The 22,911-nt window shown below is 51.1% G+C and overlaps 2 protein-coding genes across 3 annotated transcripts; both read left to right on the top strand.

Moving 5' to 3' along the window:
• Positions 1 to 547: 547 nt before the first annotated feature.
• Positions 548 to 19,375, top strand: LRRC43 (leucine rich repeat containing 43; the record flags this gene model as incomplete). 2 transcript variants are annotated; one of them, XM_080941232.1, is made up of 11 exons in its annotated part: positions 548 to 679; positions 2,974 to 3,234; positions 4,366 to 4,476; positions 7,003 to 7,142; positions 9,178 to 9,416; positions 10,012 to 10,220; positions 10,769 to 11,112; positions 15,236 to 15,356; positions 15,563 to 15,658; positions 15,753 to 15,938; positions 19,217 to 19,375. In XM_080941232.1, the coding sequence occupies 11 exons, from the start codon at positions 548 to 550 to the stop codon at positions 19,373 to 19,375; spliced, it is 1,998 nt and encodes a 665-aa protein (XP_080797358.1). The 2 variants fall into 2 exon arrangements, with proteins under 2 accessions (XP_080797358.1, XP_080797357.1); XM_080941231.1 differs by having other exon boundaries at positions 15,236 to 15,377.
• A 2,447-nt stretch (positions 19,376 to 21,822) lies between these two features.
• B3GNT4 (UDP-GlcNAc:betaGal beta-1,3-N-acetylglucosaminyltransferase 4) lies at positions 21,823 to 22,875 on the top strand (the record flags this gene model as incomplete). The annotated part of the gene is made up of 1 exon (XM_080940694.1): positions 21,823 to 22,875. One exon carries the CDS (start codon positions 21,823 to 21,825, stop codon positions 22,873 to 22,875), a length of 1,053 nt encoding a protein of 350 aa, XP_080796820.1.
• Between the last annotated feature and the right edge of the window lie 36 nt (positions 22,876 to 22,911).

Below are 22,911 nucleotides of genomic sequence, written 5' to 3'. Positions count from 1 at the left end.
GGAAAAGTAATTAGATCACAGTGGTAAAAATTAGATTACAGTTGCACTCTGGATACACCAAAAAAAAAAAAAAAAAAAAAAAAAAAAAAAAAATCACAGATTTGTGCCCTTGGAGTAAGTGACTTTTATGGTACACAAATCATATACATCTTGTTTCATTTCCTAGATAAAGTTAAACTCCCATTAATTTCACAGACCACAGGTGGGGACCCCTGCTGTGTGGAGGAGTGTCAGGGGAGATAGCAAGATAAGATTGGGTGAGCCCCTAATTAGAGTCTTAAAATGTTTAACATTGGGCTAATTTTTCTTTAGATCTGCCAAACAGGAACAACTGTCAGCACTTTCTACAAACAATCGTTAGGAGGAGGGAAATAATCCCATTATTATTCTAAGAGGTGTCCACCACTTGCTGGAGAAAGGTACCTCAGCCAGCCGGGCAGGAGCTTAGCTGGGGTCTTTGATACTGAGGAAGTTGGTTTGCACCTGCACACGGCACCCAGGGTAACGCGTCTGGCGGTTGCCTAGCAACGACCCAGCTTCACAGAGCATGGAGACTAGCAAGTCCAGCTCTAGCGACTACAGGCAGTCCGAGGGCGAACCGGGGACCTTGAGTGCGGCTGTGTGTGAGCACCTGCGGAAACTGTGTCTGCGCGAATTCCCGTGTGGCATCGGAAGCTGGGTGCGTGCCCCGATGGGGGATGGGGGCTAGGAAGGGAAGGATCCAGCAGGGGTGAAGCGGAGACTGGATCAGAATAGCTGCGGGGAACGTACTAAAGTAGATGGCACCTAGCTGGGAGCTGCGCTGCCTACCGGGTGGGTAGATGCTCACAGACAAGTTTGAGGCCTAAACGGAGGTTTGGATGTGGTCATTTCGGCATTGGCTGATTTGAAGGTTGAGGTGAACTGTGAAGACTAGAACACTGAAGGGACGCAGGGACCAAGTGCCCACCTTGTCACGGGGAAACTCACCCAGAATGGACTGACCCAGCATGTCAGCCTGACCTTTGCCCTCGTGTGAGCCTAGAGTAGATTGGCCAAGCTCCAGACGTCAGGCTTGCCTGAGTCTTGGAGAGCTTTAGTTTTGAACTGTTTCCTCACGAGGTGTGGAGAAATGGTTTTCCCGTGTTCTGGGGCTACAGGGCTAGCTTTCGCCATTCTGGGGTCTCCTGTGGGAAGGGTCTTCTGCCCCTCTGTCCCCGCCTCCTTTCCTCCTGCAGCTGTGCCCTGCTTCCAGGCTGAGGGGAGACAGGGCATAATCAGCACAGCTGGGCAAAACATCTGGTCCAACAGGGCACGACGGTCCCTTTCCCCATTACTCCAGTTTATACACACGTCCTGCTCAGTACACAGAGGAACCATCGTCCTTGGCAGGGTGCGCAGGTGGCATTAGATTTAGAGGCCACTGCAAATGTGTTCCAAGAGTCTGGGTCTTGGCTGTCAGCTGCGTCCCCCTCTACCCTAAGTAAAACAGCAACACTGGCCTTCCCCCTGTAGAGGAGTGCAACACTTCAGGGCAACACTTCCAGGTGTAGGTTGAATGCCTACTCTGTGCGATGCACTGTTTTAGGGCTTATGGCGTCAGGGACACATCTAGGGAGTCAGGTGTAGCTACGTGGCTGGGTGTTGAAGCCCCATAAAATCTGAGAGCTGTTTTCCAACCATTGCCTCCTTTTTATTTATTTTTAAAAGATCGACTCCACTACTTTGAATCGAACGCCTCTGTTTGGGGACGCGCATGTTAGGGCAGGAACTCTCAGGCCAGAAAAACGTGTTGGATCCTCTGGAGCGGTGCTTTTGAGCTGCCTGACTGGGTGCTTTTGAGCTGCCTGACTGGGTGCTGGGAACTGAACTTGGGCCTCTGGAGGAACTGCTTAAGTACCTCTCCAGCCCAGAAGTGCATTTTGTTTTGCATGTTGAAAGTTCCCAACTCCAGAGGAAAGTGAAAACAGGAACTTGGCCTTTGAATTCTCCCGTGTCTCGGTATGTGTCAGTGACACTTGGGAGGCTGAGAGTTCAAGACCAGCCTATGCCACACACACATTGAAACTCCGTCCCCACAAGTAATTAGCATATGCCAGATATGTAGTTCAACTGGCCGAGTCTTTTCTAGCATTCACAAAACCCAGGGTTTGAGCTCATCACATTTAGTGTATTGCTACATGCTCCTAGTCTCCGAGCTTGGGACGATCAAGAGGTTCAAGGTAATCAGTGAATTCAGAGCCAGCCTGATCCACTTAAGACCCCGTCTCACACACGCAGTGTGAAAAGGCTCTTCCTGCTAAGCCCAATGGTCTGAATTTGATCCCTGGGAAACACTTGGTAGTAGGAGAAAGCCACTTCCTGCAAAATGTTCTCTGAGCCCGTGACGGCTGTTCCTGGTTGTCAACTCGACTTCGTCTGGAATTAACTCCAATCCAAGCTCTGAGCACATCTGTGAGAGTTTGTTCTTCTTCTTAAACATGTCATCTGAAGGGAGAAGACCCACTTTTAATTCAGATCTTAGGAGGCGGCACAGTCCACCTTCAGCCCGGTGCCACTTTCTGGTGACAGCCTAGTTAAAGGACATGGGAAAAGGAAGCTTGCTCTCTCTGCCTGCTTGCTCTCACTGGCAGTCCATCCTTTCCTTCCCTGGCATTGGCGCCTCCTCAGGCTTCTGGCATGTGCTGAAGATGAGCTGAGACATGCAGCCTTGTAGATGGAACCGCTGGATTCTTGGCCCTCCCATTGGTAGACAGCCATTGTTGGAGTAGCTGGACCATAGCCTATAATCCATTCTGATAAACATTCTAATAAATTCCCTTTAACCTGGTGTGTGTGTGTGTGTGTGTGTGTGGTTCCATATTCTATAAATTCTGTTCCTTGAGAGAACCCAAATTCAAAGATCTCTACATGCACTAGCTGTGGTGAACACGTCTACACACACCCAGACACAACACAATAAATGTACGAAGGCTTCCCTCTCTACCTCTGCAGAACAAGTCACGATTTCTTCCTAAAAAATGTCGAATCTGGAAGGAATTGATCCCCAGGGAGGAGGAGACGGTGGTTCCCGAGGAGGAGACTGTGGAGGCGCTACTGGGCCTGGTGCGCAGCAACCACTCTCCGTGGGCTATGCTGAAGGATTCCAGTGCAGAGGACCGCTTCCTGAGAGAACTGGCCATCCAGAACCCACTGATGATCAAAGACACGTTCTTCTATTCCTACTTCCGGTCCCTGCGGGTGGTGGACAAGGGGGTGAGTGCCGTGTGTAATCACTGGAAGAAAGAGATCAGTTATGTAAACTGATGCTGGGACAGCAGGAGAACCTCCAATCTCCATGACTGTCCTCTCTCTCTCTCCCTCCCTCCTTCCCTCCCTCTCTCCCCCTCTCCACACCCTGAGGAGGTCAGTTCTGTATCAGATAAGGCTGGCTACTTGCATACTCTAGGCCCTCTTTTCAAAGAATTCACAGTGTTTCTTTTTCCCTTAAAGTGTGAAGAGAGGGCCTGGGGAGGGCCAGCTGACATCAAGCAGATCTGTTTTTGAAAAGCCGTCAGGTTAATATGACATAGAAATGGCCAGGACACTCACCCTCCCTGAATCTTTCCTTCCTTCACCTTGACCCATTCAAACCATTTTGTCTGGGACTCTCTGAGTTCTGGGGAAACACCCCCAATCTTAGGCAAACTAGCAGACTTGGTCACTGTAGGACAGGAAAGGCTTCTGATGTCCTTGAGGCCACAGGAAAACTGGGATTCATGGGTAAGGTGATGAGGTAGTGGCAGGCCCTGCTCTGTCTGACTTAGAGTAATTCTGGAAGACTAGGCAGGCCAAGTGTTACCTGATTATCTTGGGCAGACATAAAATTTAACAGGAAGCACCAAGGCCCTAGGAATGACTCACTAAAGCCCATGTTGATGAATGCAAGGATGGCTTGCAGGCCTAACGAACAGTTACATGGCAGCTTACAACAAGATGGAGTCACCCCTAAGGCCACTGCCCCAACAGCAGTAGTTCCTTGGGCTCACATCGCTGTGGTAGAGAGAAGAAAGGATTCTTCTTTTCCCGAGAGTCTCACGATCCACACCAGGGAGGACACAGGACACTGGCCTGGAGATCCAAAGCTTGCTTTTAGAGTCAGGGCAGGGTTGAAAGGCTGTGTGGGCGGTGGTATGGAAGGGGAGACGGTGTGAGGTTGTCGGGCCTGATGCCTGAGGTTCTTCAGTCTTCTAGGGAGGTTATGCAACTTTGCTGGAGGAAGTCTGTCGCTGAGGGTGGGCCTGGAGGCTTCATCTCACTTCCTTGTTCTCTCTGCTTCCTGTATGTGGTTGGAGTGTGACCACTCCTGCTCGCCAGAGTCCTCAGTTTCCCTTCCTTTCCTTGCAGGTGAGTCTAGTGGATAAAGACCTCTTGAAGTTTCTAAAGCTCGAGGAGTTGGTTCTGAGTGCCAATAAAATCAAGGAAATTGATGCTAACAATCTGCCCCCAACACTGAAGGTACATGTTCTGCATGGGTCTTAGATTCCTAGTCCTGCCCCTAACCTGTCCTGCACAGCTCTGGCATGGGTGGCTGTGTGCCCCAGCCCCTGGCTTTTAAAACACAGACCATGTTCCCCCAAAAGTTACATAATCTCCTTGGACTCAGCAGTTCCCTTCTTCCCACGGTGTTTGTCCACAAGAACTAAAGGACTACAGCAGACACTTGTTTACCAGTGTTCGCAGCTCCTCCCTGTCACAACAGCCACAAACTGGCTGTGGCCTGGTGAGCAGATGATCAAAGTGTGGTTTCTCTGCACAGTGGAATATAGAAAGGTGGCTGGGGAGATGGCTCAGTGCTTAAGGGCACTGGCTGCTCTTCCAGAGGTCATGAGTTCAATTCCCAGCAACCACGTGGTGGCTCACAACCATCTGTAATGGGACCTGACACCCTCCTCTGGTGTGTCTTAAGGCAGTGACAATGTACTTACATAAAACAAACAAGTAAATCTGTTAAAAAGTGGAAAATTTTTAAAAATAAAAGGGAAGGGCATTATGATAGTCACCTAGAAAATACCACACTAGAGAAAGACTTTAAAAAGGGAGACAGAACTTAAATATAATTTCACTTAATAAAATATGCAGAAGTGGATAGTCCACAGAAACAGAAGCTAGTAGAGGTCATGGGGGCTAGGAAGGACAGCAGAGGCTACTGCTTAGTGACCTTCCTTTTTCCTCCCTCCCTCCCTCCCTTCCTCCCTCCCTCCCTCCCTTCCTCCCTCCCTCCCTCCCTTCCTCCCTCCCTCCCTCCCTTCCTTCCTCCCTTCTTTCCTTCCTTCCTCCCTTTCTTCCTTCCTCCCTTTCTTCCTTCCTCCCTTTTTCCTCCCTCCCTCCCTCCCTTCCTTTCTCCCTTCTTTCCTTCCTTCCTCCCTTTCTTCCTTCCTCCCTTTCTTCCTTCCTCCCTTTTTCCTTCCTCCCTTTTTCCTTCCTCCCCTTTTCCCTTTCTCCCTTTCTTCCTACCTTCCTTCCTTCTTTCCTTCCTTCCTTTCTCCCTCCCTTCCTTCCTCCCTTTCTTCCTTCCTCCCATTCTTCTTCCCTTCCTCCCCTTCTTCCTTCTTTTTTCATTCCTTTCTTCTTCTCAGACATCTGTCTGAGGTGGGGATGATAGTTAGCATTGGAAATTACATACTTAAAATGGCAAATCTGCATACATGTTAGCATGTTGAAAGAGGAGGTGAGGGTGATTGGGAGAGGGAGTACCTTCATGGAAGCAAGTTGAGGGGGAGGAAGGAGTGGAGGGGAGAAGGGTATAACATTTGAAATGTAAATACAGAGAATATCCAGTAAAATTGGGGGAGGGAAGAAGAGCTGAGGGGCTAGGGCGGTGGTTCAGTCAGTAAGGGGATTGATTGCCTCATGAGCATGAAGGCTTGAGTTGGCTCTCCACGAGAAACCAGCTGGATGATGTGGAGTGTGCTTTTTATCTCAGTGTTGGGGAGGTAGAGGCAGGGGGATTGTTGGCCAGCCAGGCTGTCTACATGGTAAGTTCCAAGTCGGTGGAAGACTGGCTAAAAAAAACAGAGGCAAAAAGATTCTAAGGAAGCTGAGCCTGTCTTCTGGCCTCTATGCACACACTTGCCTGTACGGAGGCTAGCCTGGTCTAAAGGGGGAATTAATTCCAGGACAGCCAGGGCTACATAGAAAAACCATGTCTCAAGAAAACCCAACAACAACAACAACAAAAAATGACCCTCCCCTTCCAAACTGTAAGGAACCTTCCCCTTTTGTGTGTTCTTCCTGTCCCACTCACACCCCAAGGTGTTGTGTGTAGTCTAGGTTGACTTGGAACTTTACCAAGTAGCCCAAGCTAGCCAGGAACTTGAGAGCCTTCTGTTTCAGGATCCTGAACCCTAGTGGGCTATAGGTACATGCCACCTCTCCGACTCTTCCTTCCTAGGATGTTTTTTACTTTAAATTTTATCCTTTTGCGTATGTGTGGGCAGGGCACATGTGCCATGGTTCGCATGTGGATCGGAGAACAGCTTCGTTGGGAGTTGGTTCTCTCCTTCCACCTTGAGATTTGGGAATCGAACCCAGATCATCCAGCTCCTGCAGCCCGGTGAAGTGCCTTTATCAGCCTCCTGTCCTCCACTCCTAGCCCCACCCCCACACATTCTTTCCTTTCTTTTCTTTCTTTCTTTCTTTTTTCTTTTTAAGACAGGGTTTCACGCATCCAGCTTGGTTTCAGACTCACTATGCAGTCAAAGATGCTCTCAAACCCTTTGCACCCCACCTCTCACAGGGATCCCAGGAGCGCAGGAGCATTCCTCCACACTGGCAGTAAGTGCTGGAGATGGTGCCCGGGGTACCGTGAATGCTAGGCAAGCTCTCTACCAACGGAGACACGTCCCTGCCTCTTACTGTGTTATTTAAGAGCACGTTGCCATAGAAAGGTGGACGCTGGCGTCTTAAACTCCCTTTCTGTGTTTCTAAGGGCGGGAGGAGGAGCTTGTGCCCTCCATTCAAGGGCAATGCTGTCTTTCTCAGGTGCTGGAACTGTACGGCAATCTGATCACCAGCATGAAGTGTCTGTGCTCGCCCCCACCCCCAAACCTGAAGCACCTGGGGCTAGGCCACAACAAACTGCTGGGCCCTTTGGAGAGCCTGTATGTCACCTCCAACAACTGGTAACTTGGGAGCCTGGATGAGAGGAGGGAGCCACGGGTGTGGGTACGTGACCCTGGAGGACTCGACTTTGCTTTTTTTCCCCTGTAACTTCTATGGGGAAGTCTTACCCTCAGTCACAGTATCTCACTGAAGCTCCAGGAAGGATAAGGATGCCAGGGACTGGCGGGGATGGGGGGTGGAGTGTGATCTGTCCTTCGTGAGGGGTCAGCTTAGCTCGGTGACATTTCCTCGAGTCATGCTTTCCATCTGAGGGACACTGAGCAGCATGCTGGCCTCCAGCTGTTAGGCACTAGGAGCTCCTACCTCTCCCTGCCCTTCCCTGTGGTAATCAAAACATGTCCAGGTGGAGCCCAAAGTCTTTTGAGGGGCAAATTTGCTATAGGCTGAGAACCACTGTCCCAGAGATGACTCTTGGGGTGCTCCATGGTAGCTGAGCATTCCCCCACCCCGAGAGGTTCTTCTTTCCTTGGTGGATTAACAGTAGAAAGTTTAAAAATCTGATATGAGAAGAGATTTGTAAAAGGCCATCACAGGGCTGGGATGGGCCACCTCTGGAAGAAGCTGCAGAATGTTGACACCCGAGGGCGTTCCCACGGGTGTTTTAAAATGCCTCTTCCCACTGCCGGTTCCCCTCTTCCCCTTTCTTTTTAAGACAGAATCTAATGTAGCCAAGGCTTGCCTTAAACTCCACATGTAGCTTATTAATCTCCCTCACCCCAACCCCAGCATCTCAAGGATGGTCCAACCACATTCCTGTGGCAGGGCGCCACAGAAAAGAGAAGGCCTTCTCTAGCTGCCCTCCGGGCTCTCTTCTTTCTCCGCTGTTCTCAGCCAACCTGCGCAGTCTTAGTCTCCCTGGGATTCCCTCCATCCATTATCAGCAAACCAGGTGTACAGGAAACCACAACTTGGTCTTCCGGGAACAGCCAATTTAGGTTCCTGCGGTTGACTGATAGCCAGGACCTGGCTTTTGGTCCGCATACCATAACCTTGGGCCTCAGGCCAGATCTGGATCTTACAAAAAGCCCGTGTGAAACGACACCTCAGTCACTGCCTTAGAATTAAAAGGAAGAATCTTTCCTGGGAACCTGGTTCTCTTGAGATAAGATGACACTGGGCGGGACCTCTGATGATTCCCCTGCACTGTTCCACTGGCTCCTTCCTGGGAATTAGCCAGGAACCATCATCTCGGAACAGGCCATTGGAAGAGGGCTGGGGAGGAGAGAGAGTGAGGAAGCTGGGTTCAGTGAGGAAAGCCCTGGGTGACCATGACAGGCTATGTGATTCCCTGGTACTTGGGGCTAGAGTCAGCTTACTCTGTAGTTGGTAGCATCGGACAGAGCTCTGCCTGTTCCTACGTCTTGGTCTCTAGAGGCCGGGGCTTCATCTTTGCCATCGAGTCTCATTTGTTTTTACTAGCATATTCTTTCTTCTCCCATATATCTGGAGCAGTGGTTTGCAACCTACTAATGCTGTGACCCTTTAAAATGGTTCTTCACGTTGTGGTGGCCCCCAACCATAAGGCCCATGACTATATTTTGTGAATTGTAATATAAGTGTCTGCTATGTAGGATATCTGATCCATGACCCCTGTGAAAGCTTTGCTAGACTCCAAAAGGGTCTCAGCCCACAGGTTGATAACCACTGGTCTCCAAAATGAGCCGACAAGCTCCCTGTGGCCCTGGCCATCATGGCTCTGAAGAAAGACTTCCAGCTCAATATCTCTGGATGCCACAGCCTGGCTTACCCCACCTCACTCCCTTACATATGCTCCCACAGTGGCTTCTAGCATGTATGTCAGGGGTGGATGTTCTAGAGGCCCAGTGCCAGGCTGATAGCTAAACCAAGAGGGGGAGGTACAATGGCCGTGAGGTGGAAGGGCTGTTAGAGTCCATGAACACAGGCTGTGCTCTGGGGAGAAAGGAGAAGCCGGCTCAAGAGCAAATCTGGGTATGGGACAGAAAAGGTATGTGGCCAGCGTGCTGTCCCTCCGCTCACTGACCTTCTTACCCAGCGTTTTGGCCAACCTCCCAGGCCCCAACTCGTCTCCCTGGACCTGGGCTTCAACGACTTGACTGACCTGCAGAACATGATACTGGGTCTCAGCACCTTAAAGAACCTGAGGCTCCTTGTGCTACAGGGGAACCCACTGGCCCTGGTGCCTTACTACCGTGGCTTTACCATTGACAGCCTGACACGCCTTTGCGTGCTGGACGACATCACCGTGTCTCCCAGCGAGAAGCACCAGTTCCGGGGACTCAACGTTCATGGTGGTAGGTTCGGTCACACGTGCCAGCTTCGACTTTGCCCACCTCCCATAAACTAGCCAGGAGCTTCCCACTGGCCCTGACCTTGGTCAGGTACACTAAACTACCTTAGTTTAGTTTGGACTTTTTCTGTGTAGGACACCTCCCCCACTCCCCCCCCCCCCCCCCCCCCCCCCCCCCCCCCCCCCCCGTCCTGTGGTAGAGATTTGGGACATTCTGTTCTTTGTGGATCTCATTTCTATAGTGGCTTGAGATCACCCCCTAGTGGCTTCTGGTATAAAGTGCATCAGAACCCTTCAAAGGTCTGAGTCACAATGCTGGTCTGGCAGTGGCTACAACCACGGGGACCAGTCCCTCTCTCAGAACTCATACTCTCCCTCCCTCCCTCCTTTCCTCCCTCCTCCCTCTCTCTGTCTCTCTGCATTACACCTCTCCACACCCCCGTTTGCAGATAGTAAAACAAGGCTTCACAGCATCCAGTGGCTTAACCCGTCAGTCGCTCCGACAGACCTTGACTCTAACACTAGGGTTGGGCTTGGGTGTCCAGTGACCAATACCTTCTTCCAGCCCAGCTGCTCAGTCCTGTCGTTACTCCTTGCAGACCTGTTGGCACGTGAGGCCCAGTTTGTGGTGACCATTGGGAATATCAGGGGAGTTATGGACAGCTCTGTCTTGGACCCGGAGCCAGGACCCGATGGCCCTTTTATCAGCTACAGCTATTATGTGACCTACGACTTTGTGGAAGACGAGGAGCAGGAAGTGTACGAGAGTGGGTTAGAGGAGGTGCATGCTGACAGTGTTCTCAACGAGGTATGACCTCCAGACCTGGGAGCAGGGTGGACCTCACACGAGTCTGTGGGCTTGTGTGTGCACACAGAGCAGCTTCTTAGAACCATACCCCACCCCATGCAGGGAATGCCTGACATCCCTCTCCGCAAGCAGGGCGAGTCTCAGCCATGCCCGCTTCCTGTCCCTGTCCCAGCTGTCCCTGACCGAGAAGCAGCACAGAACGTTATACTCCAGCCAGCTCCGTTCCTGGCCCCGCTGGACAATTTTCGCATGTCTTCTGCCCAGTGTCTGCATCTCGGGTCAACCCAAGGACACCACGTCAGAGTGTGTTCTCTGTCCAGATAGATGGCCTTTGCTTCTGCCTCCTTCATCCTAAGCCTGGGCCTCTGGTTGTGCTTTTTCATTTCGTGGGATGAGGCTTTGAGCTCAAACACCCACCTGGCATGCATAAGACCTTGAGTTTCCCATCTTCAGCACCACAGATTCCTAAGAGAGTATCCAGACCCTTGCCGCGTCAGCCCACACTCAGTAGGATAACAGCCTAACCCGCGTTCCGTCTCTGCTGACAGACGGACAAGCCTTTCTCTGGCACGGATGAGGAGGAGCAACAGGAGGGTCTGTTGGATCCTTCAGAGCCCCACAGCCAGGGCCACCACCGCCACAGCCGCCAGAGTGGCCGTCAGAGTTTTCGTCCAGACTCGACTGAGGGGATGTCCCAAGAGCTGTCCCAGTTTATAGCCAATGAGATGAATCAGATGGCCGAGGACTCTGGAGAATCTGGGATAACAGAGGTGGATGGATCTGAGACAAGCATCTCCACCCACTCCGCCCCGCTGCCACAGTCGATCGACTCTTCAGAGGAGCTGGCAAAGCTGCGACCCCGGATAGACGTACGGCTTTGTCCGTCCCCAGGGTAAGGGTAGGAGGTGGCTGGAGAATCTGAGGTTGCTGCAAGCCAGGGCCTCCATTGATCACTCTGTCGAACCACAAAGAACCAAGGTCCTTTTTTTTTTTTTAAACTAGCCTATGGGCTGTGTGCTAGAGGTAGGTGTGAACTTAGCTACAGACCTTTCTTTTCTGGAGCCCCAAATGCCTGGAGAACCACAATTCTCTGAAACGTTGACTTTCTTGTCAACAGAGGGCAACAGCTTTTCTTTAAAAAGAAGCTCTGAGTCATCTCTTCATCTCCCCTTCCAGCTTGGCAGTCTGGGATGTGTTCTTATGAAGTACGGCAAGCTGTGCTAGGCTCAAGGCAGTGGGTCTTTTGTTTCGTTGTGTTTTCAGTTCTAGAGGCCGAGGCAATGACATCATACTAATAGACAATTAGAGCCCACCCCTCCCCCAGCCCTCTTCTCTCTTTGTGTTTGGATACACGGTATCTTGTAATTTTACATAATTTTATACTTCTTATGAAATGATGTCTGCTGGAGAAGCTTGCCTGAGCCCAGTGGTTCTGTTTCCAATGGAATCTGGTCCCGTGGGCCTGACACCTCCTAGAGTTTAGACCCAGTGAACTCTGACCCTGTCAGGGACAGCTAGGGACCTTTCAAATCAAAGCTCTTGGGTTGTAGTGATGGCTCAGCAGGTAAAGTGCTTATTCCACAGGCATGAGAACCAGAGTTTACATCCACAGAACCAGTGAGGGCCGGGTGGGCCTGGCCTGTAACCCCGGCATGTGGGAGGCAGACTAGATAAGACAGCAAGCCCCAGTTTCAGTAAGAAAACGGCCTCAAGATAATGCAAGGTGGAGAAAGGCCAGGGAAGATGCCTCATGTTAACTTTGGGCCTCACATGTTCATGTACCTTCTGGGTGCTGGGATTAAAGGTGCACACCACCACACCCGGCCCTTAGATGTCATATTTGGACTATTCTTTGTTTCTCTTACCTGTTTTCAATGTTGTCCCACTGGTTTGTGAAATTTCCTTTTCTATAAGTGATTTTTCTCAGTGACACATGTACAGTAGCTTTTCTCATGGCTGTCTTTGTCTCTCTTACTAGTGTCTTATTTTTCTTATCTATATGTCTGTCTGTCTGTCTATCTATCTATCTATCTGTCTGTCTGTCTGTCTGTCTGTCTGTCTATCTATTTATCATAGATATATTTGACAGAGGGTTTTTTTGTGTAGCCCTGAGTGTCCTGGAACTCACTCTGTAGACCAGGCTGAGCTCGAACTCAGAGATCTGCCTGCTTCTGCCTCCCCAGTGCTGGGATTAAAGGTGTGTGCCACCACTGCCTGGCATTAGTGTCCTTTTAAAATTACATTAAGTGGATATGTAGGTCACATCAGAGGGCAAGTTTGTGGAGTCAGTTCTCTCTTCTGCCTCTCCACGAGTTCCTGGGATTGAACTGAAGTTGTCAGGTTTGCTTGGTGAACATTTTACCCGCTGAGTCTTCTCTCCAGTCCTCAACTGTTTCTTCAAAAGTGTGTGTGTGTGTGTGTGTGTGTGTGTGTGTACGCGCGCTACGCTTACAGGGGGGCAGGGTTTAATTTCCAGGACCCACACTGAACCCCTCACACACTCCTGTGACTCCAACACTAGTGGATTTGATGTCTCCTGACATCTGCACCTCACTCCATGCAGACACGCATCATTATAAAAAAACAAATCTTTTAACAAAAGAATGGACATTGTATTTGGGGAGTTACTACTATATTACCTCAGTAATAAGGCTCACATGGAGGTCAGAAGACACCTTTCAGGGCTCGGTTCTCTTTGTCTACTGTCCCAAAGATAGAGCTTGGGTAGGTAAGCCTAGTGGCAAGGATCCTCTACCCACAAAGTCATCTTTGCTGAATTATCCATTTCTCCTTCCAGGTCTGTCCATTTTTGCCTCAGATTTTTAAAATTTAATTCATTCATTCTCTCTCTGTCTCTCTCTTTTAAGATAGGGTCTCATGTAGCCCAAGTTGGCCTTGAACTTACTGTGTAGCTGTGACTGGTCTTGAATTCCTCCTTTTCCTCTGCCTCCTACCTCCCAAGTGCTGGAACGTGCCGTCACATCCGGTTTCCGTGTGGTGGACTTGGTGGGCTTCGGGCTTTGTGTATATAGGGACTCACTCACCACCTGAGCCACATGCCCAGCTCTCTGAGTCACTTTTTATGTTAATGTCTATTTTTATTCCCTGCTACTCACTGAGTCACATGTACAGACTAAAGTTGACAGAGGTTTACCCTTAGCAAAAGTCTACTTGCAAGTTTGGCTGGGATCTGAAGTCACTATCCCTGACAAGATTGCGACTCTCCTTAACCCTTCCGGGATATTGTCAGTCTTACTACACATAGTTTGCTGGGGCTGAGTCAGGTTGACCACTGAGAGACTGAGCTCCTTCACCATCGCCTCAAATCACAAGTCTTGTGCTTAACACCGCTTGCCCTGCTGTCTGGCATCCACCTCCCCTCTCCTCTTCTCTATAGATCTGACCAGACATGGCTTTTGTACGAAGTCACAGCATTTGCCTTTCCGTGTCTGGCTCATGTCTCTGAGCGTGATGCGTTTTCGATAGTCACAATGTTCTTCTGTGTGGTCCTCCATTGGTGGAGACACTTCGTTTTGCTCATCCACCTGCTCAGCCGTGGACGAATGGCTGGCTTCTACCCATTGGCCACCATGAATGACGCTGCTGAGAACCCCGGCTTATGAACACCCGTCAAGAGTCTCCGTCAGCACTTGTATTGGGTGTTGTCTGGAATTCTTGCTTTTCTACACATGGTCATGTACCACACCGATTGTCACGCCCCCATCCATCACACATCCCAAGAGAATTTTAGATGCAACTGAAAGCATCGCGTTGTAGTAACTTGTGCTTTGCTGATTTTGTTTTTAAACTTCAGAGTGGAGCATGGTTGTACAGACCTTCAGTTCCAGAGTTTAGGAAGAGGTAGCAGGGGGGCTATCTCATGTCAAGACCACTGATGAGTTTGGCTATTTAGTGGGTTCCAGATCAGCCAGGATTATGCAGTGAAACTTTCTTTCAAAAGCAAAACCAAACAAAATATCGATGGGTTCTGGCCGGTGGGCAGCAGATGTTTCACACTGAGCATGCCCAGAAGGAAGTATCTGTTCAGTGTTTGTCTCTTCTTTGCCTGTGTTCCTTTCTGGCCTTTTGGTTCCTTTGCCCCACCCAGATCTTGGTCCCTCACTGTGATTCTGTATTTTTCCAGTCTTGTCACCTCACCAAGCTAGGCTTGTGGGACACCAGCATGAGCTCAGGGGAGGCAGAACACAGTCTAAGATAAGCGACCCAGCCCATGTTTCTCTGGGTGAGAAACATTGGGGGTTGGGATGGTGACAGTGGTTGCCAGATTCTTGAGCACCCAGACACTGCTGGGAACCTTGAGGCGTTAAGAACAGAGGCCCCCATCTTCCTGTGAATCCGAAGACCACTGACCTTGAGGAGTTGGGAACGGCCTCAGGTCTACCTACAATGATCGTGGGGTTTTGGGGGAATACGGCTTAGCTCAGGTGAGTGCCGGGAGTGTGGAAGGGCCTTCTGCAGGAGTCTTAGGCATGGCTCTGTACGGCCGAAGGCCTCCCCTGAGGAGGTTCTTGATGAAGGAGACAGTCCTTGTTTGCCCAAACTCTTTATCCATGGCAGGTGGGGATGCATACGACCTATTCAGGGTGAACCAGAGATTAAATACCTTTTTTTTTGGGAAGGGATGCCTAGGGAGGGATGTTCATTGGCTACCCTTGGGGCCCCTAGATACCTCATTAGCACAGAGAGCTCTAGGCTCCATGCTACATGACCAGTTGTCACGGTCCTCTTAGTAGGCTGTGGTTGTCATGTACTCCAGGACAGGAATCTGGTCAGAAGCCACTTCGAACTCCTGCCGTTCTCCATTATGAATTGTGTTGGGGTTCTGAACTTTGGTACTTACCAGCTCAGCAGTCCTTCTGTCTGGTGACACGGTCCAGTGCCCCACACCTCACCATTTGTGGGTGCCTGCTTTCTTCTGGGGTGTCCCCTGGCAGCCTTGCCCCGAGTTGTCAGCACAGCCACTGGCACTAAGCCGCACGTCTCTCACTCCCAAGGACGGTCCTCTTCAGCACCGCGCACAAGCCCTGGACAGATGTTATCCCTTGCACCTATGAGATGAAGCACACCCTGAAGGAGCTGATAAAGGTGAAGGCCTTCCTGCTGGCAGGGACCACTGTGAGCATCGTAGAGGAGAAAGTGAGCAGGGCTCGGGGCTCTGCTCTCCCACTGGTTGGAGGATTCTGTGTCCACATCCCCTCCAATGTCCCTTTTCCCCATCATGTTGTCACATCCCTGCCTCTCTGAGCCTTTCCAGAAAGGACAAGATGGCGGGGCCCCAGTTGCCAGCCGCCTCTGCTCAGCTGAGGCTGGATCTTGTCTAGATCCTCTCTTGGCCTGTGGTGCCAACTCCTGTTGAGAGTCCCTTGCTTGCCAAGAAGGGGAAAGGAGACAAGAAAAAGAAAGAAGAGGCTGTCAAGGTGACGACGGCAAGACCTGTGTGGGCCACCTTAGGGTAGGAAGGGGAGTGTGGCCCAGTCCTGCTCAAGTCTGTGTTCCTGGCCTTGCCCACAGGACAAAGGCCTCAAGAAGAAAAAAGAGCCACCCAAGGATCTGCGCCAGGACCCACCTGTGCTGACCGTACTGGGCAGTGGACTGGTGTACCTGGAGCCCTTGCTGGCAGGGGAGCCAGTGGTGTCCACTGTATGTCATTTTGGAGTGGTCCGCACCCTGGAGTCTGACAGGCTCACACACACCAGGGTATTAAGGGGTCCTAGGTCTTGCCCTATTGTCTCTTCCTCCCCTCTTATGGAAATCTTGTTGGGCCAGGCAGAGATGAGGTGTGGCTGGGAGTGGTAGCTCTGGAGGGGCCCTGCTTGTGTGGCAGAGCTGCTGGGGACTTTGATGGTCACTGATGTGGTGACATCTCCTCCTCAGCCATTCTCCTCATCAGGAGCCCTTCTGCCCCAGTTCTGGGATGAAATCACGGCTCTGGGAGGGCTGGGTGCTCCCCAGTGTCAGCCTCAGGGTCGGCATCTGCTCCGGCAAACACCTGGTTCTGCGGTTCTTTTTTTCAGGATTCAAAGAAGGTCAAGAAAAAAGGTAAGACCCACCAGCAGACACTGAGGGCAGGACGGGGACAGAGACCCTGCCAAGGGGCCAGCCCGGATATAGTGCCCCAGGGATAAAAGGACTGAGAGTCCCTTCTGTCCGGCACAGAAGCAAGTCCAGAATCTTCTCTATAGCTCCCAGCACAGCTATAGGTTGTGATGTTCTGGGGAAGGTGTTGGAGTGGGAGCTGGGATGGGCTGAAGCAGGAAGACTTATTCTGTGAACATCTGCATTTTTCTGCTAGGTAAGTCTTATCTTTTTCCTTTACCCTTCTCACCCAGCTTCTTCCTTCCTTCCCTCCTTCCTCTTTCTTTCTCTCTTCTTTCTTTCTTTCTTTCTTTCTCTTTTCTTCCTTCTCTCTCTCTCTCTCTCTCTCTCTCTCTCTCTCTCTCTCTCTCTTCTTTCACGTAGTTCATACTGGCCTGGAACTCAGAACTCCTCCTGCCTCAGTTTCTGGTGTGTTATATTGGTGTGTGTGTGGGGGGATTGTTGTTATTTTTGAGTCAGGGTCTCTTATCAGCCTGGAACTCACTTTGTAGACCAGGCTAGCCTTGAACTCACAACTAGCGGGGTGCCATTAAAGTATTTAGAGGTTAATTTATAGCATTCAGCACCTTTAATAGGAGAATGTCAAGCCAGGCATGGCACAAGCCTGGGGGGTGGAGGCTAGAGGATTGGGAGTTTAAGGTCATCCTTAGCTACATGAGTTGAAGAGTAGCCTTGGCTACATGAAGCTGTCTTAACAAACAAGAAAACAAAACCATCCCTAGCAAACAAATAACACCTTAGAACAGAACAACAAAACAAATCACCTAAGAGGTGGCTGCTCTTGTAACCCCCAGTGATGAGGCAGAAGCAGGCCTTCATATCGGCTCAGTGGCCAGTCAGCTTAGCCTTCTCACTGAGTCTCACACCAGTGACAGGACCCTGTCCCCAAACAAACAAAAAGACAGAAGACACGACACAGTGGGCTATATGGGCGTGTCTTGTGACACCTGACTGTGTGGTAGTTTGTAAGATTTTTGAAAACATTTCATCTCTTAATGTTGCTTAATTGAGGATGGTCGCAGCGACAGTCTTAACTGGGGTTGTATTGCTGCGGTTGAAGTACACAGGAAAAATCCAGCCTTGTGCTCATGCGAAGCTGAAAAGGAGGGGAGTTTCTTTTTCAAGGTTGCTAAGGATCATCCCAGGAATATGGTGGTGGGCAAGTGTTCCATCCCTGAGCCAGAGCTCCAGCTCCAAGGGGAGTATTTTAAGGGGTTTCAGGTAGGGTTTGTGAATATTCTTGGATATTCCAACAAAGTTAGTAGGTGCTAAGTTTTTGTTTTCTCTTTGAACTAATGTGCATAAGTTTATATACTGTGTTTAGTGCCCGTATAGGGGTCAGAGGAAAACTTGCAGGAGTCCACTTTCCTTTCCACTGTGGAGGGAAAGGGGTTGAACTTGGGTTATAAGGCTTGGCAGTGAGCACCTTTACCTGCTGAGCTGTCTCACCAGCCTGTCTTCTCTCTTTTTAGACTTGGTTTCATGTAGCTTAGGCTGGCCTTGAACTTGCTATGTAACTGAGGATGGCCTTAAACCCCAGATCTTACTACCTCCACATTCTAACTCCAGATGTGCACCATCACACCTGGCTTCAGGATTTCTTCCTTATTAGGAAACAATCTTGGGGCCGGAGGTAAGAGTAGAAGGGTCAGCCTGGGCTACATAGTGAATTCCAGAACAGCTTCAGAGACCCTGTGTCAAAAAACAGACTACCACCAAAAAAAACAAACAAAACCTTGCAAAATATTCACAGCTTCCCTTTTATGTTGAGCTGCAGACCAAAGTCCTCCAAGAATTGAGTTACAGTCTCAGTGGTTTTTTCTTTTTACATTATTGTGTGTGGGGGGGGGGTACATGTGGGCTGTGGCTCGAACAGGGAGGTCAGAGGGACAAGTGGGTTCTGGGGATTGAACTTGGCTCCTCAGGGTTAGTGACAAAAGGCAGCTGACCTCCCCTGCCATCTCTCTCCATCCCAAATGCTACTCCCCTCCAGCCCCTCCCCTCTGAGAGAGCCACTTCCCCTAGGTAACCCCCACTCTGGTGGTCAAATCTTTACAGGATTAGAGGGAGCCCTGTTGGGGAATGGATACCAGTCAGGCCACAGCTTTAGGGGAAAGCCTCTGCCACAGTTGTTGGGGTCCCACATGGAGACTGAGCTGTGTGTCTGCTATGTATATGTGCCCGCTATGCTTTTTGGTTGGTGGCTCAGACTCAACTCCTAGGGGTCCAGGTTAGTTGGCTCTGTTGGTCTTCCTGTGGAGTTCCTCTCCCCTTCAGAACCCTCAATCCTTCCCCCAACTCTTTCAAGGGGTCCCTGACCTCCAGCCAATGTTTGGCTGTCAACTGCTGGGTAAAGCCTCTTAGAGGACAGTTATGCTAGGCTCCTTCCTGTCTGCAAACATAACAAGAGTATTATTAATGATGTCAGGAATTGGTGCTTGCCCATAGGATTGGTCTCAAGTTGGGATAGTTGTTGGTTATTTTCTTTGTTTGGTCTCTGCTCCATCTTTGTTCTTGCATTTCTTTTAGAAAGAACAAGTTTTGGGTCAAAAGGTTCGTGGGTGGGCTGATGTCCTTATTTGTCCATTGGAGGTCCTGCCTGGCTACAGGAGGTGACCTCTTCAGGTTCCATGTCCCAACTGTTGTCATCTCAAAAGCAGCTAATTTCTTTCGCAACTCAAAACAGTTGGGCCTTATTCTTTTGCAACTCAAACAGTTGGGGCTTATTGAGTCAACGCATTCTTGATTACAGTTAACATACTAGGGCTGGATCTCTTTCGGAAGCCGAGTTCCTCTAGGTCGGAGAACTGGGCTTGAATTCCGGGATGAGGGAGGAGTACGTCCAGGGTCCGAGAGACCTGCAGCCCATTTGCCCTTAGAACTCATCTGCTCGAACTTATATTTTCTCAGATAAATCAAAAACGGCGGCTCCAACCATGGAAAGCGGGTACCAGCCAGAAACCCTGTCGGTGGAGGTCCAGATCCAGCTGCACCAGTACCGCTCAGTGGAGGAAGCGTTCCTTAGCTTGATTGACTAGCACGTAGAATAAAGGCTGCTCTGCAGCCAGAGCTTGAGTCTGTGTGGCCGCTGGCCGGGGGAAGGGGTGCGGCGCTGGCAACCCAACCGTTGTGGGAAGGAGCGTTACAGTTGCCACCAACCCTCAAGTGCGTCCCCGGACCCACAGCAAGGTGGGACCCAGTCTGTGGCTCCGCCCCCATCGTGAAACACCGCCCCTCCTCCCTGAAGTTGGTCCTCGAACAGCCTCGCCGTTGCTCCATTTGGAGCTCCGCCCTCACTCATTGCCCCGCCCTCCCTGGAGCTCCGCCTTCTCCTGGGGTCCTGTCCCTGAAGCCCCGTCCAGCGTGGTTCCTTCCGCTGTGAGTAGCCGCGCAGCTTGTGCAGGTGCGTGATCCCCAGGGGAGCTTAGGTAGGTCTTGGGGGCGGGGAGGGGGGACGAGGTCGCGCGGCCCGCGGCGCCTGGATCCCGTTGCCGGCAAGGACGGGAACCGCATTCTGCCGGTGCCTCTGCTGGAGAGCTTTCTGTTGCCCCTCCGTCGCAGGTCTGGTCTCGGCGGTTGCCCGGACGCACCGCGCTGTGGGCTCCGGCAACCGCAGCCCTCTAGATTAGGGTTGAAAGAGTGGAGCTACCGGGAGCCCTTTCCTCAGAGCCCTAGGTTGCCGACACCCCGAAGGCGAGGGCGCGGAGGGAGGACTGGGTCCCGCGGGACGGTGATTCGGGCAGGGAATTGGGCTTTTCCGGGACTTTGGGCGGGTGTTGGGTGCGTCGGCGTGGGACAAACCAGAGCCCCCCTCCCCCATTGAGTGGCTGGATGGCAGCGGACTTCTCAAGCCAACGAGTAGTTACAACTCTGCGGTCACAGCATCCCCGCGAGCAGCTGCTCGGCTTTGCTGATTAAGAGGTTTCTAGGAGCCTCAGTCCCTTCCCGCCCCTCTAGGTCTTTCACCTAAGCCGCAGCAAGAATCACACTAAAAACCATAGGCACCCATTTAATCCTACACCCACAGGTGTTGCTCCTGAGCTTTGCGGGACATTCCCCAGCTTCCCTTGATGAACAGCACTCTATCCCCCAGTATGCTGTCCTGATCTTCATTGCGCGGCTCCTACTTAAGCACAGAGCTTGGCTGTTCTCTCTGCCTGTCACTTTGCTTCACACACTTGCTCAGATACCCCAAGGTCTTGTGGTCTTTCTTGAATCACTTCATTCTTAGCAGTATCTGGTCTATCCCTAGCTGCTTGGCTAACACTGGAGATGGTAGATGCTCTAGTCATCTCTGGGGACAACAGGGCCGAAGCGACACTTTTTGAACTGGAGGATGGAAGAGATATGGTAATGTGTATTCAGAGATTTGTCTGCCACACCTGTGCCTCTGTTCGGGATATATTTAGGTGTGGTTCTGGCTCTGTGACTCCAGCCTCCAGAGGAAGGAGGCAAGGAGAGCTACTAGAAAGCTTGTATTAGGGTGCCAGGGTATGGCTGTTGTAGTGTTTGGGTAGTGTGCATTCTCCCAGCACACACAAAGTCTTGCTTGTGATCCCAGCCCTGGGGAGGAGGAGGAGGCTGGTCGGTCAGGTGATTAACATCATCTGTGGCCACACAGCAAGTCTGAGGTTATTTTGGTAAACCAGTCAGGCTGGTGGGTTAATTAAGGCGTAGTTCAAAGACCCTGCCTTGGGGGAATAAGTCAGAAAACTTACTTTAGGCAGGATGGGCAGTGACTTAGAGTGACAAAGGACAGGAAGGCTGAGCTTTGTTACTGCAGACCTGGGGCAAGCTACTCTGGTGAATACTGCTTTGTCTTTGGTTCCTGGTTCTGAGCCTCTTCCTCAACATCTCCTCATGCTCTGTGTGTTTTGTTCAGTGACCCACCGCTGCCTGTTGCCTCTCCCAAGAAGCTTTGGACTTTGATCATGTTGGGGTTATATTACCCACAAAGTCACTACAGGACATGCTAGAGAGCAGGCAGATTCCAGGCTTCAGCTGTGGATCTGCAAGCTCAGAATGTCAGGTTTCATGCTTATAATGTATGCAGTACAAGACTCCAGCTATGCTATTTCCCCCTAACATTCCATATGGTCCTTTAGAATGTTTGTCTCAGCTTTACAATAGCTACAAGTCACATGGGAGGAAAACGTTGAGCCCTGCCAAGGTGGCAGGAGGCAGGTGAGGGGTGGCAGGAGGCAGGTGAGGGCTGGCAGGGCAGATGTTTTAAATCTTTTCTCCCAGGAGGATCTCTGCAAAGTGGCTCATGCTCATATTCTCAGCTCTTGGAGCTGCTGAGTCAAGAGACATGTCACTAGTTCAAGGCTGGCCAAATCAAAATGAGACCTGGCTTTGAGAACCAAGACAAAAGCCTCAGAGTTGGGCAAGGACTTAGCTGAAGGGTTGCAAGTAACTCACTTTGCTCCTGACACAGGACTGTGTGAGCCTAGCTCAGGTGCTCTCTCCCCACAGGGCTTCGACTATGTTGCGCAGGTTGGGCTGTGTGCTGTTCTGCAGTCTTGTGGTTCTGCTGCTCAGCTGCCTGCTTTTTCTGAAGGAGCACATACTGGTAGGCAGCTCCAAGGCCCACCAGCGCTTTTTGGTACCGCCAAGACCCCACCATAGCCAGTGCTTACCCAACCTAACAATCGTTAACACTTCCCTGTCCCTGCCCAGCCGTCATCGCCTCTTCCTAACCTATCGACACTGCCGAAACTTCTCGATCTTGCTGGAGCCTTCAGAGTGTGCCCAGGACACCTTCCTGCTCCTGGTTATCAAGTCACAGCCTGCTCATGTTGAACAGCGTGCAGCCATTCGAAGCACTTGGGGCCGGACTGGGAGCTGGGCTAGGGGCCGGCAGCTGAAGCTGGTGTTCCTCCTGGGGGTGGCAGGACCTGTGCCCCCAGCCCAGCTGCTGGCCTATGAGAGTTGGCAGTTCGATGACATCTTACAGTGGGACTTTGCTGAGGACTTCTTCAACCTGACACTCAAGGAGCTGCATGTGCAGCGCTGGATAGCAGCTGCCTGTACACAGGCCCACTTCATACTCAAGGGAGATGATGACGTCTTTATCCATGTTCCCAATGTGCTCGAGTTCTTGGAGGGCTGGGATCCAGCCCAGGACCTCCTAGTGGGAGATGTCATCCGCCTGGCCCGGCCCAACAGAAACACCAAAGTTAAATATTTCATCCCGTTTTCCATGTACAGGGCCCGCCACTATCCACCTTATGCAGGAGGAGGCGGCTATGTTATGTCACAGGCTACTGTGAGACATCTTCACACAGCCATGGAAGAGGCAGAACTCTTCCCCATTGATGATGTCTTTGTGGGGATGTGTCTGAGGAAGCTGGGGGTGACTCCCATACACCATGCTGGCTTCAAGACATTTGGAATCCAACAGCCCCTCAACCCCAGAGACCCTTGTCTGTACAGAGGGCTCCTGCTGGTGCACCGTCTAAGCCCTCTGGAGATGTGGACCATGTGGGCACTGGTGACGGATGAGAGGCTCAAGTGTGCAGCTGCCCACAAACCCTAGCCCTGAGGGGTGGCTGAGCAACATCTTTATGGTGAT

The sequence above is a fragment of the Micromys minutus genome, assembly GCF_963924665.1.
Source record: "Micromys minutus genome assembly, chromosome: 29".
In the NCBI taxonomy this organism is placed as follows: Eukaryota; Metazoa; Chordata; class Mammalia; order Rodentia; family Muridae; genus Micromys; species Micromys minutus.
The sequence above is the reverse complement of the archived record's forward strand: the minus strand, read 5'-3'. Positions and strand labels throughout refer to the sequence as shown.